General features: G+C 37.0%; 1 protein-coding gene across 26 annotated transcripts in view; it reads right to left on the bottom strand.

The window, feature by feature from the left end:
• CAMK2D (calcium/calmodulin dependent protein kinase II delta) overlaps positions 1–15403 on the bottom strand; it is a 301130-nt gene that overhangs the window by 67130 nt on the left and 218597 nt on the right. For all 26 annotated transcript variants that reach the window (XM_067036558.1, XM_067036562.1, XM_067036555.1 and 23 more), the window contains exons 6-7: positions 14229–14301; positions 3381–3483 (exon numbers count right to left, since the gene is read on the bottom strand). In XM_067036558.1, the coding sequence (XP_066892659.1) occupies positions 3381–3483; positions 14229–14301 (176 nt within the window). The remainder of the gene's footprint in view (positions 1–3380; positions 3484–14228; positions 14302–15403) is intronic.

The raw sequence follows: 15403 nt of genomic DNA on the forward strand, positions 1-15403 counted from the left end.
TGCTGAATTTTCTTAGAACTTATAATGCACCTCTTAAAAGTCATTACCCTAATAGCTACCTTAGCAAGAACTTAACTGATATCACCATACTAAAAAGAAAATGGGAATTTTATTCCCCATCTGTCATTGTTTCTCTAGGACCAGCCTGCTATGAAAAATGAATGATCACAATTTGAAAATTTGTATACTTTTATATGGATGTTATTGCTTTCACTAGTCTGATATTTAGTCATTCACTCAACAACTTTCACTGTGTAGGCCAAGTACCGTGACATGTGTTTCATTCCAAGACGGTTTTGAAAACTTACTGAACAGCTTTCATAGCCCAGGCATTTTCCAATGCTCTACTTCACTTAGTCTCATAACAACAGCCCCATAAAGGAGTGTTTATTATCTTCATCTACAAAAAGGATACTGACCTCACAGAGTTAAAGTGACTTGCCCAATGGCATGTAGCTATTAAGAATCAGAGCCAGGATATCAGCTGAAGTATTTTCATTCAAAAAGCAGAAACTTTTCACTACACACAGTCCCTCAAACAGCTTTTGATCTAGCAGAAGAGATAAAAAATAGAGCCCCAAGCAAGAGAGATTTCAGGAGCTCAACTCCAACACTCTTGCAAGCATCATCCAAGTTGCTGATGTTAAACTGGAGCCTTGGTTCTGGTCAATAAGGCTTCTGGCTTATTCCTGACATCCAATCATCATCTTGTACACAGTTCTGGCAATTACATCCCTGAGCCTAAGTCCCTCGTTTGGTATCTCATGAAGAAGGGTCCTGCTTTGCTCTAGAAAGGACTAGAGTCCTGTCTTTGAACCCAATTTCCGGGACTCTGATTTCTTCTAAACAGATTCCCTTTAGAGTTCAGGGTTCCTGTCCTTTCTGCATGTTACCTGTAACTTGCTTTCTCCCATACACTCCTTAGTTCAAGCTGTCTTCATGCATAATTTGAACTACTGCATTAGCCTAACTGCTTCTTTGCCTTCAGGCTATCCTTAAAGCCATCCTCCACATTGCTACCAAAATCAACATTACTTAACATAAACCCAATTATGTCCTTCTCTGCTTAAAATTTTTTACCAGATCCCTGAAACTTCTAAGGTAAATGCCAAATCCTTCAAAAGGACATAAAATCCTTTCCTAATTCATCAACTACCACTCATCTCAGTATACTTTATACTTTAGCTATAACAAACTTATTGTTATTCCTGAAATAGAAAAAAATTGTTTTATACCTCTGAGATTGTGCACGTGCTGATCCCTCTGTGTGGAACGCCTTTATCTCCTTGCAAACCAGTGAATAAAACTCCCATTCAGCCACTAGGAAGGCAGAAGCCATACCCTCATCACTGAAACTTTCCCCAGAGGCAGAATTTCATAATTCTTCTCTTGTGCTACAGAGCACCTCATGCATGCTTCTGATACAGGTGCCCTGACACTGCATGCTAAATACTTACTGATATAGAAGTATGAGCATCTCAAGGGGCAGGACCTCTTAATTTATGTATCTCTAGTGATCTGCTTTGCCCATTTCTGTGATAGCCCCACTACTTCCTGTTGGACCGCAACTCCTGTTATTGTATATTCTTTATCTGTGTCAACCATACTCTTTCCTATGATAAAAAGATGTTTCTGAATCTCAAATTTACAGAACTAATTCTAGGTCCTACCTTCTTTCAGTTTGCAGTTAAAAGGAACAAGCTTATTTATATGTCAAAATATGACACACTGGGCTTCCCTGGTGGCGCAGTGGTTGAGAGTCTGCCTGCCGATACAGGGGACACAGGTTCGTGCCCCGGTCCAGGAAGATCCCACATGCCGCGGAGCGGCTGGGCCCGTGAGCCATGGCCGCTGAGCCTGCCTGTCCGGAGCCTGTGCTCTGCAACGGGAGAGGCCACAACAGTGAGGCCCGCATACCGCAAAAAAATAAAAAATAAAAAAAATATGACACACCAAATGCCAAATTTGGAGGTATTAAACTCACCTGGTAGGTAAGGAGAGCCTTAATGTAAAAGGCAGTATTAAACTGGAGAAGTATCACAGACAAGGATAATGGTCAGGTACTACTGAAACAGGACAGGCAGCAGAAAATGAGGTCCTGAATTAGGCTGCCTTCAGAGAAGACAGGCAAGGGTGCCTCACCAGCCACTCCGATTAACTAGCTGGGGCAGATCAGAGAGACATGGTGAATCCTGGGAGCTCTGTGTACATTTTAGTGCATGTGTATGTTTAGGGATACAGAGAAGTATTTGCACAGAAAACAAAAGAAGTAAAGCACTTATTGAGCTCTCTTTGTATTTCTTGTTGTTGTTTAGAGGAAAAGCAATTCAAAGTGAAGGGCATTTTAAAAATTTAATCTCAATACATTGAAAGTGAGAAAAGAAGTAAGACTGAGGCTCTCAGAGGTTATATTTTAGGACACTGTGAAAAATGGGTTAATACTGGGAAATGGCAGAAAGAGAAGTGGCTGAAATCATTTATTTTGGCTGAATATCAAAACAATCCATACGCCTGGTTAGAAATACTATAATTTAAATTTGTTTAGAGTTAATTTCTTCCTTAATTGCAAGGAAATGGAAATTTCATCATATAGAAATTTTGAAATTATCAAAATTGTAGAGAGGAAACTGGCGTTTTGGAGAAATAGAAGATGAGACGAAACATACACACATATATAGATATATAATATATATTATATAAATCTCTATATATACACTTTATAATATTTTTAAAACTTAAATTTGCTAATCACAAAATATGTAAAATATTCTGCAAGTATTTCCTGAGTACCTACTGTTTACATAGGCATTTTTAGCATCACGTGAGGCTGCATGTGAACAATCAATGTTCTCTCAAATACTCTTTTGACTACTGCAATCCTCCTATTAATTCTTAGAACAGAATCCATTTTTTTGTTGTTTTTTTTGTTTGTTTGTTTTTGCGGTACGCGGGCCTCTCACTGTTGTGGCCTCTCCCGTTGCGGAGCACAGGCTCCGGACGCGCAGGCTCAGCGGCCATGGCTCACGGGCCCAGCCGCTCCGCGGCATGTGGGATCCCCCCGGACCGGGGCACGAACCCGCGGTCCCCTGCATCGGCAGGCGGACTCTCAACCATTGCGCCACCAGGGAAGCCCCAGAATCCATTTTTTTAATCCATCCTTTAAGAAAAATGTCTATGTGTTATTGCTCTTCTATTCCCTTAAATTATTTTTAGATTATATATCCTTTAATGTCAGTAAAATCAGGTACATATAAAGGTCCAATATCTTAAAATTAGTCAAGTTGTCAGAATGAACATTTCCATTCTATTTTGGTTAGGAAGTGGGATGTGACTGGAGCCAGAATAGTACAAGCAGCATGAGGTAGAGAGATCCTACTCACCAAACCATGCCTGCTGGTCTCCTTGAACTTCTATGGCTAAGCCAAAGTCTGCCAGTTTCACAGCTGCTCCCTTGGATTTGCTAGCTAAAAGCAAATTCTCAGGCTTTATTTAGAAAGAAAAAAGAGAGACTGAATTGAGAACCTATTTTAAGTGACTATTCAAAACTAACATTTTATAAGGTTAGGGGAAAAAAAAAAAATGGCATGCACTGTCCTCTCTCCCGAAGACTGTCATTCCTAAATCCCAGGGAAAATATGGTTAGAAAATGATAACAAATGACCATGTGTGCAGGCTTCAGACAGATGCCTAAGTGTACTGGAGAAGTACTGGGCTGAAGAGAGAATACGCTTGGGGAGGAATCAAATGAATGGGAGCACCTGTCTTGACCTGCTCACATGCTTCCAAGGGCTGCTTGAGGTCCAGACTTGGCCACGGACATTGGCTTAGAAGCCTAACAGAGCACAGACATTTTCAGCAGAAGGAAACTTGGCAAAATGATAACAAGAGTTGGACCGATCTACAGACATTTGGCAAATGAAACTGTGCAAATTAAATCCTAGTTGACTTCAAGATTTTGGACCCAAATGCAGTGATTTTGATTCCTCAATGTTTCCAAACAATTTCTGTACAAATTTTGGAGTTTTACCCTGAATTATGTATTAAAATTGCTGTCTTTAAGAATCTGTTTATTCTTAAAGGCAGAAAGAGTCTACTACTATTTGCCAAATGTTAGAGTTGGATTTTTTTCTTCATAAGCCAGTTTTTAAAAACATAATTTATATGTCTTCAAAGTGTGATTCAAAGTATTACTTATATATTTATTTTCACATCTCAGAATACTATAAGAAAGACACATTTTTTATTTTCTTCGGTATTTATTGTTACTCAAGGACTGATAACTCAGTCTTGGAATAAGGCTGTGCCTACACCACTGTTTCCCAACCAGGGCATCGAGACACATTGGTACTTGGAAAATAAGCACCGTGGCAAAGTCTTGAATTTCTATGGACTGCCTTTGTGGGTTTTAAGAAATGAAGGGAAAAGACGGTCAGGAAAAGGAGGCTGATTAATACATACAGTAAATCTATCCTCCTTAGCTATGTGGATGAACGTATGTCTCGATTGGTATGTATATTTGGGAGAGTGGTTCAATATCTTCTCACCTTGGGATAAGACCCAGCAAATTTAGAGGCGTGTCTCAGATTGAAAAGAGTTGGGAAACAATGGACTCTGCAAGTGTCAAAACGACTGTCTGAAAAATCTAAAAATTCAGTCAGTCAAATTGGTTTTGTTTATATGTTGACAAACAACTAATTTCAATTCTTTTTTCATGAAATTGGCTACTTTTTTTCCTTACTGAATCAGTCAGTTCTGTTGGTTGTTTTGACCTTGGGTAAACACAGCCTAAACCAATATTTAATTTATTAATTAAGCCAGCCATGCAAATTAGCAAAGACTCATAACCAGAACTCAGAAGAAATCAGGTTAAGTCTACAAGAACTAGAGTGTAGGCAAGTAAGTTTGAATCAAGTACCAGACTTCTTCGGGCTATTGCTGCTCACTGCCATCAGATCCATCACTGTTATGACAATTGGTAATTGTAAGGAAAACTCTGTAATTCTTTAGGGCTGATAGGGTTTTTACCTCAACACTAAATACATGATAATTTAATTTCGATGTTGGGAGGACGAGGTCTCAAGTATATGAAAGATCTTCATACTAAAATAACTTGTAGTAAAATTTGACATTGTTTGGAACTCTTGTTCATCTATCAATATACTATAGTATCTAACCATGCTATGACATCAATAGTTGACATTTTATTTTCACAACTAAAGTTTATGGTCCACTACATTCATGCACCTTTTACTTTAATTAAGAAGTGATTTCCAGCTATTAATTTATGGAATAAATATAACTTGGAAAGAACCGCATTAAACTGTAAGTGATAGTTTATTTCTCTGTAACTTTCATATTCAAAAGCATTGAGATGTGAGAGAGATCTGCTAATACACATCTGTCCTAATTTGTCAAGCACAGACTCATTCAGGGAAAGAGTTCCAATGACTTTAGAAATCACAATCGTTTTAGGTCTTTCAGATCTCAAGTGAGCAAATGCCAGTGTCATCAGTGAATAAACAATTTAATGTGTTTTTATTATTATCAATAAATCAAAAAGTTCTGGGCAGTGCTGTGTGCATTATGCCCTTAAACACCGGGTATCTGCCAATTCAGAAGAAAGGGAACACCTTAGAGTTTTATCATGCATGGCCTCTTGAATGACTGGGGCAAATATTCATACCTAGAGACGACCTAGAAGACCTCCCTGTAGGGCCTTGTGAGTCATCCAGGAAATAATAAATCCATCTGGATCAGTGTTTCACCTTATACCCGTGAAGACTGTTCAGCTGCAGTTATGCACAGGAAAAGGCATGTCTATTTCAAGGTTACTGTATAGATTTAAAAATAAATAGCACTGAAATGGCTTCATGTTTAAGCATATCTTAAACATGATATGCAAACCTAAAATATAGAATTATGGAATGCAAACTGAAAAATTAGGATGATTATTGACTGTATTAAAGGATCATCTGCTTTATAAAGAAACATTAAAAATATCACACACATTTGATTTATATACAACTCTTTGGAATATATTTGTTTGAATAATCTTGTTACCATGTTCTGCAAGGATATGGAAGGCTTAATCACCAAGAATTTCTAAAGCAGCATTTAAACCAGGGCACCACACAGTTATTCTGATTTTCTTTAACTACTACCATTCATAGAGCTGCCAACTTAAAAACATACTGCACTATAAAAGTCCACTGGCAAGTAGGTTAGTTCAGATTATGAATGTCCACAGAAATTAAGATAATATGTGGTTATATTCCACAAAAGCTGAAACAGTAGAATCTCTCACCTAATCAGTGGCTACTTCTTTAGAAAGGATGACCTTTACATTCTTCACTGCTAATATTCTATTATTTTGATTTTCTAAAACAAATGAGAAAGGGGAGATCAGAAACTCAGGCCTTCCAACACAACTATGGTTGAACATGGGGCACAGACTATGAGAGAAACAGGCGGCACAGTGATCTAGAAAGAGGGTGAAGGCCTGGACTTATTTCCTGGTCCTGACTGTTATTAACTATGTGGATTTGGGCAATTTAGACTCTTGAAGCTAATTAATTAATTCTTCATCTCACAAATGAATATTATAGATATATATTTTATCTCAAAACAGTATATATAAAATCCCACTGGATTTAATCACAGGGGCTCGCAAGGGACATTACATGCGTTAGTGATTAGCTATTATACTGCAGTGCAGCTGGCCATTTCAATGTGCATAACATTGAATATCTGTAATGAATGCTCATGACTTGAGAAATGTCTGTATTTCTAAATTAAGTGCAATCTATTATGTTAATATTTACACATTGAGATTATCTCTAAATTCTTATAATGCATCACTGTTTAGGTTGGTTTTTAAATAGATTCTACTGACATTCTCACACACAGGTTCCCTCCCCGCCCCATTGCTTCCTAATGATGCAGGATTTTCCACGACATCTGGTCTTAGTGTCAACAACCATTTATAGCATATCAGCTGTAACGAGCAGCAACTGTTTGCAAGTTTTGTTCTGTACTTCCATATGGATACAATGGCAACTACTTCCATTGCGATTTGGGACTTTCTTGAAACTCTCCAAGTATCTCAAAGTACCGAGGCAAGTTGCTGGAATCACTTTCAGAACTGGAAGAGACTTGGGAGATAAAATAATTCAAACCCCTCAGTTTGAGGTAGAGAGGTTCAAAACGATGAAGCAAGGATTTGAGGCCAGATTTCCTGATCCCTTCCTTCTAAAAGACGTGATACTGAGGAAGCTCCTCTGGTGGTATAAAAATCATTCATTTTCAAAAGGTAGTCTATTCAGCAGATATTCTTAGAAGAACTTAAAGCAGTCAAAAATATTTATTACCCATAATCAAATAAAACAAGGGGAAACTTATGAAAAAGACATAATTTTGATTTTGTTTCTCAAAAATCTCATAAACACATCATGAGGATTTCTAAACTAGCATGATCTTTATTAAGGAACTGATTCAGCAAAGGCGATGATCATCTTTAACATGAGTCACATTAACATCTTCAACATTAGTGATATCACAGGTTTATCTGTGCACGTTTGTGATATCTGTCTAACCAATGAAACTCAAACACTTGGAAATTATAAGGGTAGTGAAATCATGTGTGTTTTACTTTCTTAAAAAAGCAAAACATTTTAAATGAATATTATAAAACAGCAAGTTATTAGTTTTATTATTCTATATTATTTGATGCTTACATTCCCTTTGATATTAGCTTTTAAGAAGTAAAATTGTCTTTTAAAATTTCTTTCTTCTATTGGAAAGTCTCAATATTTCAACATGAAGTCAACCAGCCAGTGCTTTGGTGCATTTTCAGTCACTTCTCCTTTGCCAAAGAAGGTGTGAACAAAGCTCCTAGAAATCAACTAAATGAAATGTTGCATGAATTGAAAAGCCTGAGTATCAGGCTCGCTCATGCACACAGTGGAGGTCCTTTTGTGCACATGGTACAAGTGACTTTTGCTTTTATTTTCACATGGCATGGATACCGGAATTTATGTACTTAGCATGGGGAATTTCTAGCTGATGCATGCACTGTGAGTTTGTGATGAGGAAGTACTGTTTCTATCATCGTGCATATATGAGCAAGTTCACAAGAATCACTCAGTATTCCATCCCTGTTTCTTGATTTGCCTCTGCATTATCAGCACACACTATCAAGTAGCTTGAAAGAACCCCAGTGGGACTTGCCCAATTAGCTGTTTCTCCACAGCCTGACCTACACCAAGTACTCCATAAAAAAATACTAGAATGATTAAATGAATTATGGAATTTGTCATATGTATATAGTTTGTTTCTAATATAGCTAGACATACATTACGTACAAGTGATGTGTTCTTTAAACATTTTTAAAAAGATGGTTCTGAGAAAAGGGGAATAATTGTGATTTTATAATTATGCTAAATGTAGAATTCACTATTTGATATATCTACTACCCATGGTGACAAGGATTTACTGAATGCTTGTCAGATTCCCAGAAAATGAATTCCTTTTTTTTTTCTGGTCATACATTCGATTTTATTGACATTTCTATGAAAGTGTTAAAAATCCCCCCAAATCTCCAGAATTACTATCTTCATTTAAATATCTATATCTATTCAACTATCCATCTATCTACCTACCTATCACTCTCATATCCATCTACCCATCTAATGATTTTTCCATTAAACATTGTTCTTCAGGAGATAGGCTTTAAGAAAGACAGTATTTTCCACTGAGGCAATTCACTGGTGCTGATTTGTTGCTAAAAGATTCAGTTGTATGTATGAAGCCTCCTATCCAGATAGCTGTGAAGCCTCCTATCCAGATAGCTGTTCATGAAGTAGTTTAGTAACCATTTCTGATACACTCTGAACTGAAGAAATCTTACTACTTTGTGTGAAATGTGGTTACTTGAAAAAGCACAACTATATAACTGTCTCCTTTGACTCACTTCGTTCTGTCAACTGATTCACAGAAACTGTATTCTCCCAGTTCTTAAATGAGACAGCACATCTGACTTGATATGCCTTTATTTCCTGTGACATCGAGAGCTGTCACTTGTTACTGCAGCCTCTTTTCGACCTAATATATTTTTGGATGCAGTGCTTGTCTGATGTACTTCCTTCTTTCTGGGACGCACAGCACAGATACATTTTCCACATATATTTAAGTGATCTTTAATTCACCAGCCTATACGTTCCATACATACAAGGTCTGGTTTTGTTTTGCTCTGTAATATATGCCCACAGCCCAGACAGGGCCTTGGTAGATGCTCAAGAAATGTTTGATTAATGTTTATTCTTCTCTTTTGATACTTGAATTTTTAATCAGCAGAGTTCACAAATATCCAACACCACTCTTCATAAACAATCTATTTTTAAGTGCTCCAAAGTGATTGTCTTGATGTGGCCTAAAATTAAGTGTGGCAAATCCATTTCGTTCTTCTCGATGCCTCATTTTCCAAAGGCTGTGGACAATGCCACCTTACTGATTTTCTAAATAGGACGTTTTTGCTTTTTATACCAGTCTTTTGTCAAATTATGCTGCCCTCCTACTCTACATTAAATCTTAAATATGCCTTATTCTCTTATTCCTAATGATACGAATTTTGTTTAGCTATGAAAATCCATAGGTGGGGATTATTTTAATCCCTTGACTCACTAAATTTAGACCCATTTTCCCAAATAATTCTTAATATTGCTAGCAAGATTATTTTACCATCATTGTTTTGAACTATTCTTTGATCTCTATAATGGTTTTCAATTCATTTATCTAACTGAATTGAGAAGTGGTAGTGATTAAGCTTGCAGACCCTGGAACCCAACTGCTTGGGCACAGATCCTATCTTACTAGCTGAGTGACCTTGAATAAGTTATTTTACTCCTGGTTGTTAAATCTCCCCTTAGGTAACATGGGGGTGGTCATAGTGCCTTCCTCATGAAGTTGTTCTGAAGATTAATACGATGATACAGTACAGGGTATATAGTAACTGCTTCATAAATGACAGCTATGGCCATTTTTATTATTAAGGTTCTGCTTTGACTGAAACCCTCTCAAAGACTAGAGTCATATCCCTGAACTATATAGTCCTATAATTACGTTAGCACTGCTATATCTCCCCAATACTGCTTGAATCTACATCAATTGGCCTGACACTGAATGCACCTTAGACAAAGGTTGTGGTCCATGTATCCAATGGATACTGCCAGGTGCTGACTGACATGCTTCTGTTATGCCAACATCCCATCACCCTGAACTTTCTCCTGTTGTTTCTGCTGTGCCTGCTGTGCCTTAGCCTTGTCTCTAGGTCTCGGTAAGTTTCTATCTGGTGGATTCTACTGTCTAATAAGCCCCCAAGTGTGGCAGTTATTCAAATGTTCAAACCGAGATCTGTATGCTATCACTGTATCAAAGAGGATATGCTTATCCTCTGTTTTATTCAACATTAACATACACAACAATCTGTTTTATTCAATGTTGTCCTTTATATTATAAATGTGCTTTTGGTTGAGCTTTATTCATTCCTAAATTAAAGGACTATGCTGCAAGTATTAACTACGTATAAGGTCCCACATTCGGTACTGTAAAGGAACACAATATGTTAAATAGCTATTATCCTAGGAGGGATTTATAAACAAACTGTACAGTACTCCTATTCTCACAGGTGTCTGTGATAATGATGAAAAATGTAATACTTCCTGTGTTTTTATCTCACTGATATGGACAAATTAAACTGCATGCCTGTAGTGTACATGAATTAACATGAAACATGACAGGCAAACAAAAATATATGGCCCAATAGTAGTAAGGGCAATATTTTGATTAAAGCCTGATAATGGGTTTCAGCAATTGATCTTTTTCATTTTAATATATCGGTAAATATGCTATTGCAAGTTGCATACTTATCAGACTATGTATGGTGGATAGTAAAGACACAAATCAAAGCCAGTGACTGAGCACGCTTAAGGTGTGCATAAGCTGTCTCTCACGCACAAGTTTGGGCCTCTCTTAGTATATTTATGTCATGGCCTATTGAAACAAGCATGAGAATTGACTCAACTGAAGTTTATCCAAGTCAGCAATTTGACAGAAACTAAGACAAGTACAGAAATTATAACAAGCTCTATCAGAAGTTCATCTCTATCCTCTCCTAAAATCAGAGTAAGAATGGAAAGCAAAAACACTTTTTTCCCTTGCAGAAAATCTGATGCGTGATGCAGCAGCCTATTTCTTTTAGTAGTAGCCTCTCTGGAAATCACCTTCCTGAGTTTTTAATTAGTGACTTTAGCTCATATGTCAGAAAATATATTTTTCTTCCCTACCCACATCCTAGGCTCACTGCCATCTCTGATTAAAGTTACAGTCTTTGGTGACTTCCCTGGTGAACTAAAGAAAGCCCATGTGCAGCAACGAAGACCCAATGCAGCCATGAAGGAAGGAAGGGAGGAAGGGAGGAAGGGAGGGAAGAAGGGAGGGAGGGAGAGAGGGAGGGAGGGAGGGAGGGAGGGAGGGAGGCAGGCAGGCAGGCAGGAAGGAAGGAAGGAAGGAAGGAAGGAAGGAAGGAAGGAAAGGAGTTCCGGTCTTTGAAGAGCTCTGCTGAGTTTGGACACTTACAAAAGTACAATATCATGACCTCACAAAATTTATTTTGAAAGTCATGGAATAGAATTCACATTTTTCATCCTTGGCTTTTAGAGTATACTTATAATTACATAAATGTAGTAAAATGTTTCAAATGATAACTTTATTAAATAGCAAAAATAATATGTATGTCTACATACGTTCACTTAAAAAGGAAAAGTAGCACTGTGAGTACTACGAAGTAACAAAAAGGGTCACTGTCTTTACATGGCTAGTAAGGAATTTTTGAGCTGATTGCCACATATATGGATTTTCAAGGGAACATATTATTTTTCCTTTATCCTGATGGGTAAATATGGTGTTACCAGATGGACACAGTCCTATCTTGGTTCTCCAAAAGAACAAGCCATTAACCTACTTTTCCTTTAGACATGCAAAGCTCTCAGACTCAAACTGAAAATCAAAGGAAGATTCTAGAAAACTAAGGCAATGTTTTTCTTAAAAATCACATCTTCAAGTAACTCACTGTGGATCGTTAGAGATATATTCTTGTAGAACATATAAATGAATGGAAACTACAGATTTACAATTTACTATAACTAGAGAAGTCTAGAGAAACCAGCCTAGGTTCTCCCACTGAACACATTACAGTTCAAGACATTCTAAGTTATCCTTTGCCACCTTTGTACTTAAAGCCTGGAAAAGGCTGAGGTTTCAGATGAAAAACCACAACTAAACAGTGCTCACATTTGCTATTTCCCCCACCCAGGAGTTTCTCTCCATTTAAATTTCTAGGCCTTCACTATTTCTCTCAAATTTCATAAGTAAAATTAGAATGCTGAGAGAATAGGTCAGAAAATTAATAAAAGGATAGACTTCTCTGAAATATTTAATTTCTAAATGATCTAAACAATTTTCAACCTCAATGGTTATAAGAAGTTGAGTCAAGTCTTAAAAGTATTAGTATCAAATATACTATTTGATAATAAAATTTGTTTTACCCTTTTTCCATCTGTTTTAAAAGGCAATTGTATCTTGGCCCCTAGGAATATAAATAAATAAAAACCCAGGGAGCCTCAATGTCCTCAGAATTCCTGGGACTAATGTTAAGGGAAAGAGACTTCAGTACCCAGAATGGGATTCTTTAGCACCAATCACTTGGGCCAAAAATCTACCTAATACATTTATCTCTATTTACTTTATAATTCTGATAACCATTTACATACTAGGTAAATATAATATGACTATAAAATCACATGTTTGATCAACAAACATACTATTATGTCCACAGAACAAGTTTAGAAAGAAAGAGATCATCAGTCCTACTCAAAATCACATTAAATGCTGCATCCATTGTTAGGAAGAAGGAAATATAACCTATTTATTGTTAATGTTAGGCAATGGTTTCTCTCTGGATGAAATGGGATTTATGTAAGTCTCAAGTGTGCATTAGAGAAGAGATGACTGTGGTGAGGGAAAGTGTCTTTGTAATGTGTCGGAATGAGTCCACGCAGCTTTACTGCTCATATTTTTGCCTTTACAGGTATAACTGCAGCTGAACAGTCATTAGGAATTGTGTGGTGGTTTGTCTTCTCCAAGGGCATTCATTACTCACCTTCAGGTCCCGATGGACTACGCCCATCTGATGGCAGTGTAGCACAGCCTCCAGGATCTGCTGAATGCAATGACTGCATGCAAACACCAGGGGGCGTGTGTTAGTTCCAAGCTTACACTCACTGTCTGTATAGCCTCAGAGAGACTGGGTTAAAGTGCAAAACCAGCAGACAACTGGGGTTGTATTTAAACATCTTCAGTAATGTAAACATGCTCAAGTAGAGTGACTACTACCTCAGAACAATCAGGATCTTGCCAGATGTGAGCCAAAATCTGGGTCCACATGTTCTAGAAAAAATCCATCTTAAAAATATTTAATTCAGGAGCTCATTTCCTGGTTATAAATCCTCACAGGAAATGAACTGGAACACAACTATTATTTTTATAGCTTTTGTGCTCCACCTCCACCCCACACAAAAAAAGCTGTTTCTCTCTTCTCTCCCATTTTTCTAGTATCATTCCAAAGCTGTCACATTAGCAGTCAAGGCACCATTAAGGTTAAATTAGGATATGTAATGAATTTTTGAGAAATCATTAACTTCGCATGCTTTAATTTAGCTGGCAATTATTATCTCTTGCCTGAGGGTTCATCAGACTCAAATGGAGCAATGCGTAACCAGTTGTTCTGCTACAGCAACCCATGGTCTCAGAACAGAAGTGGTGTTTAAATCTACAGGTGGATATACATCACAGGCCAAGTTTATCTCCAGGCAAGTGCTGGTCATCTCAGGAAAGCCTGCCCCCAAACTGCCTCTGGCGGTTTACTCCTTGGAAACGTAACAGGTTGTGTTCTCAATACTGTCCTTCCCTTTTCGCTATGATGTATATTTAGCCTGTAGATGAGCAAACTGAAAGAGCCATCATGCATTATCATTTCATCATTTAGTCATTTTAGGGAAAAGTTGGGAAAGGCAAGGGAACCATTTTAAATACCCACCCTCTGCCCTTTCCCCAGAAAAAAAAAAAAAAAAACAAAAACTTCCTTTGATTCAGATTTATGGACTCCATATACTGACCTTCAGGTCCCTGTGAACTATGCCATTTAGGTGACAATGATTTACACTTTCTAGAATCTGCTGTATACAATGACTGTAAAGATACAAGGGCAGAATGGAAGGGAGAACATTTTAAAGGCACATAATCACATTGAATACAAAATAAAATGAAAGTCTGAACGAAACAAACAACAAACAAAAATTATATTTTTCACATTTTTTTTAGCTTTACAGTGGAATTAAATAATGCTGAATAAAGCTAATTCTGGTTCTAACAAAAATGACATCCAACATAGAATTTGTGACATATTCAGACAAAACAATTTAAGCTGTGTGTGTTTTTCATTGCAACTCCATAAATTAAATCATTTGTATACAGAAGTCAATATTTCCATATTCAGGGAGAAAATTTTATAAATAATTCCCACAGTGTTCTGGGAAAATTCTTCAGTGAAATAAAATTTATGGGTATTTCTCATACACATCTAAACTGTTTAAAATCTGAGGTCACAATTAAACATAGGTGTTGAAACAAGAGGGTAAACACAGATGAAGTGGCAGGTGAAACAAAGGTCAAAAAAATGGAGGGAGACATTTACCATTTTGACTTAGAAATGGTGCTGCTTGTATAATATATTAATAGTAAAACTAACGCACGTCTCCAATAACAGGGAGAATTTAAAGTAAACCCACGGCATAAAATAAACTTCTCTTCAGTATAGTCATACTCTGGGGAAGGGCTAAGAACTTACAAAAAATAAATAAAATGTAAAATCCCCTGGAGCACTGGTGGTTGTTAGACACATTTTTATACATCCCAGTGAAGGAAAACTTATGCTTATTACTATGTTAAAATGCACAATTTATGCTATTCTTATTAAAGGCTCACTGATGTCAAATAGACTGCTAATTAAATTCTATGGTAGACGTCATCGATGGGCGCCTATAAGGTCCCATGAGCTGTCATATGACATACAGTAATGTAGAACATATCACACTGATGAATTCTGTACAAGTTCACGATGCGATTCAAATGCAAGTATATACAGACATTAATTCATTCTACATTCATTCATATAAGGATTAAGCAAATACTTTAATGAGGACATTTTCAATCATTTAATGTACAAAATAATACTACTCCAAAGTAAATTCTTGAATTAAAAGAAAGTAATCACCATCTGATTTATTACAAC

Source organism: Kogia breviceps, chromosome 6 (assembly GCF_026419965.1).
Source record: "Kogia breviceps isolate mKogBre1 chromosome 6, mKogBre1 haplotype 1, whole genome shotgun sequence".
In the NCBI taxonomy this organism is placed as follows: domain Eukaryota; kingdom Metazoa; phylum Chordata; class Mammalia; order Artiodactyla; family Physeteridae; genus Kogia; species Kogia breviceps.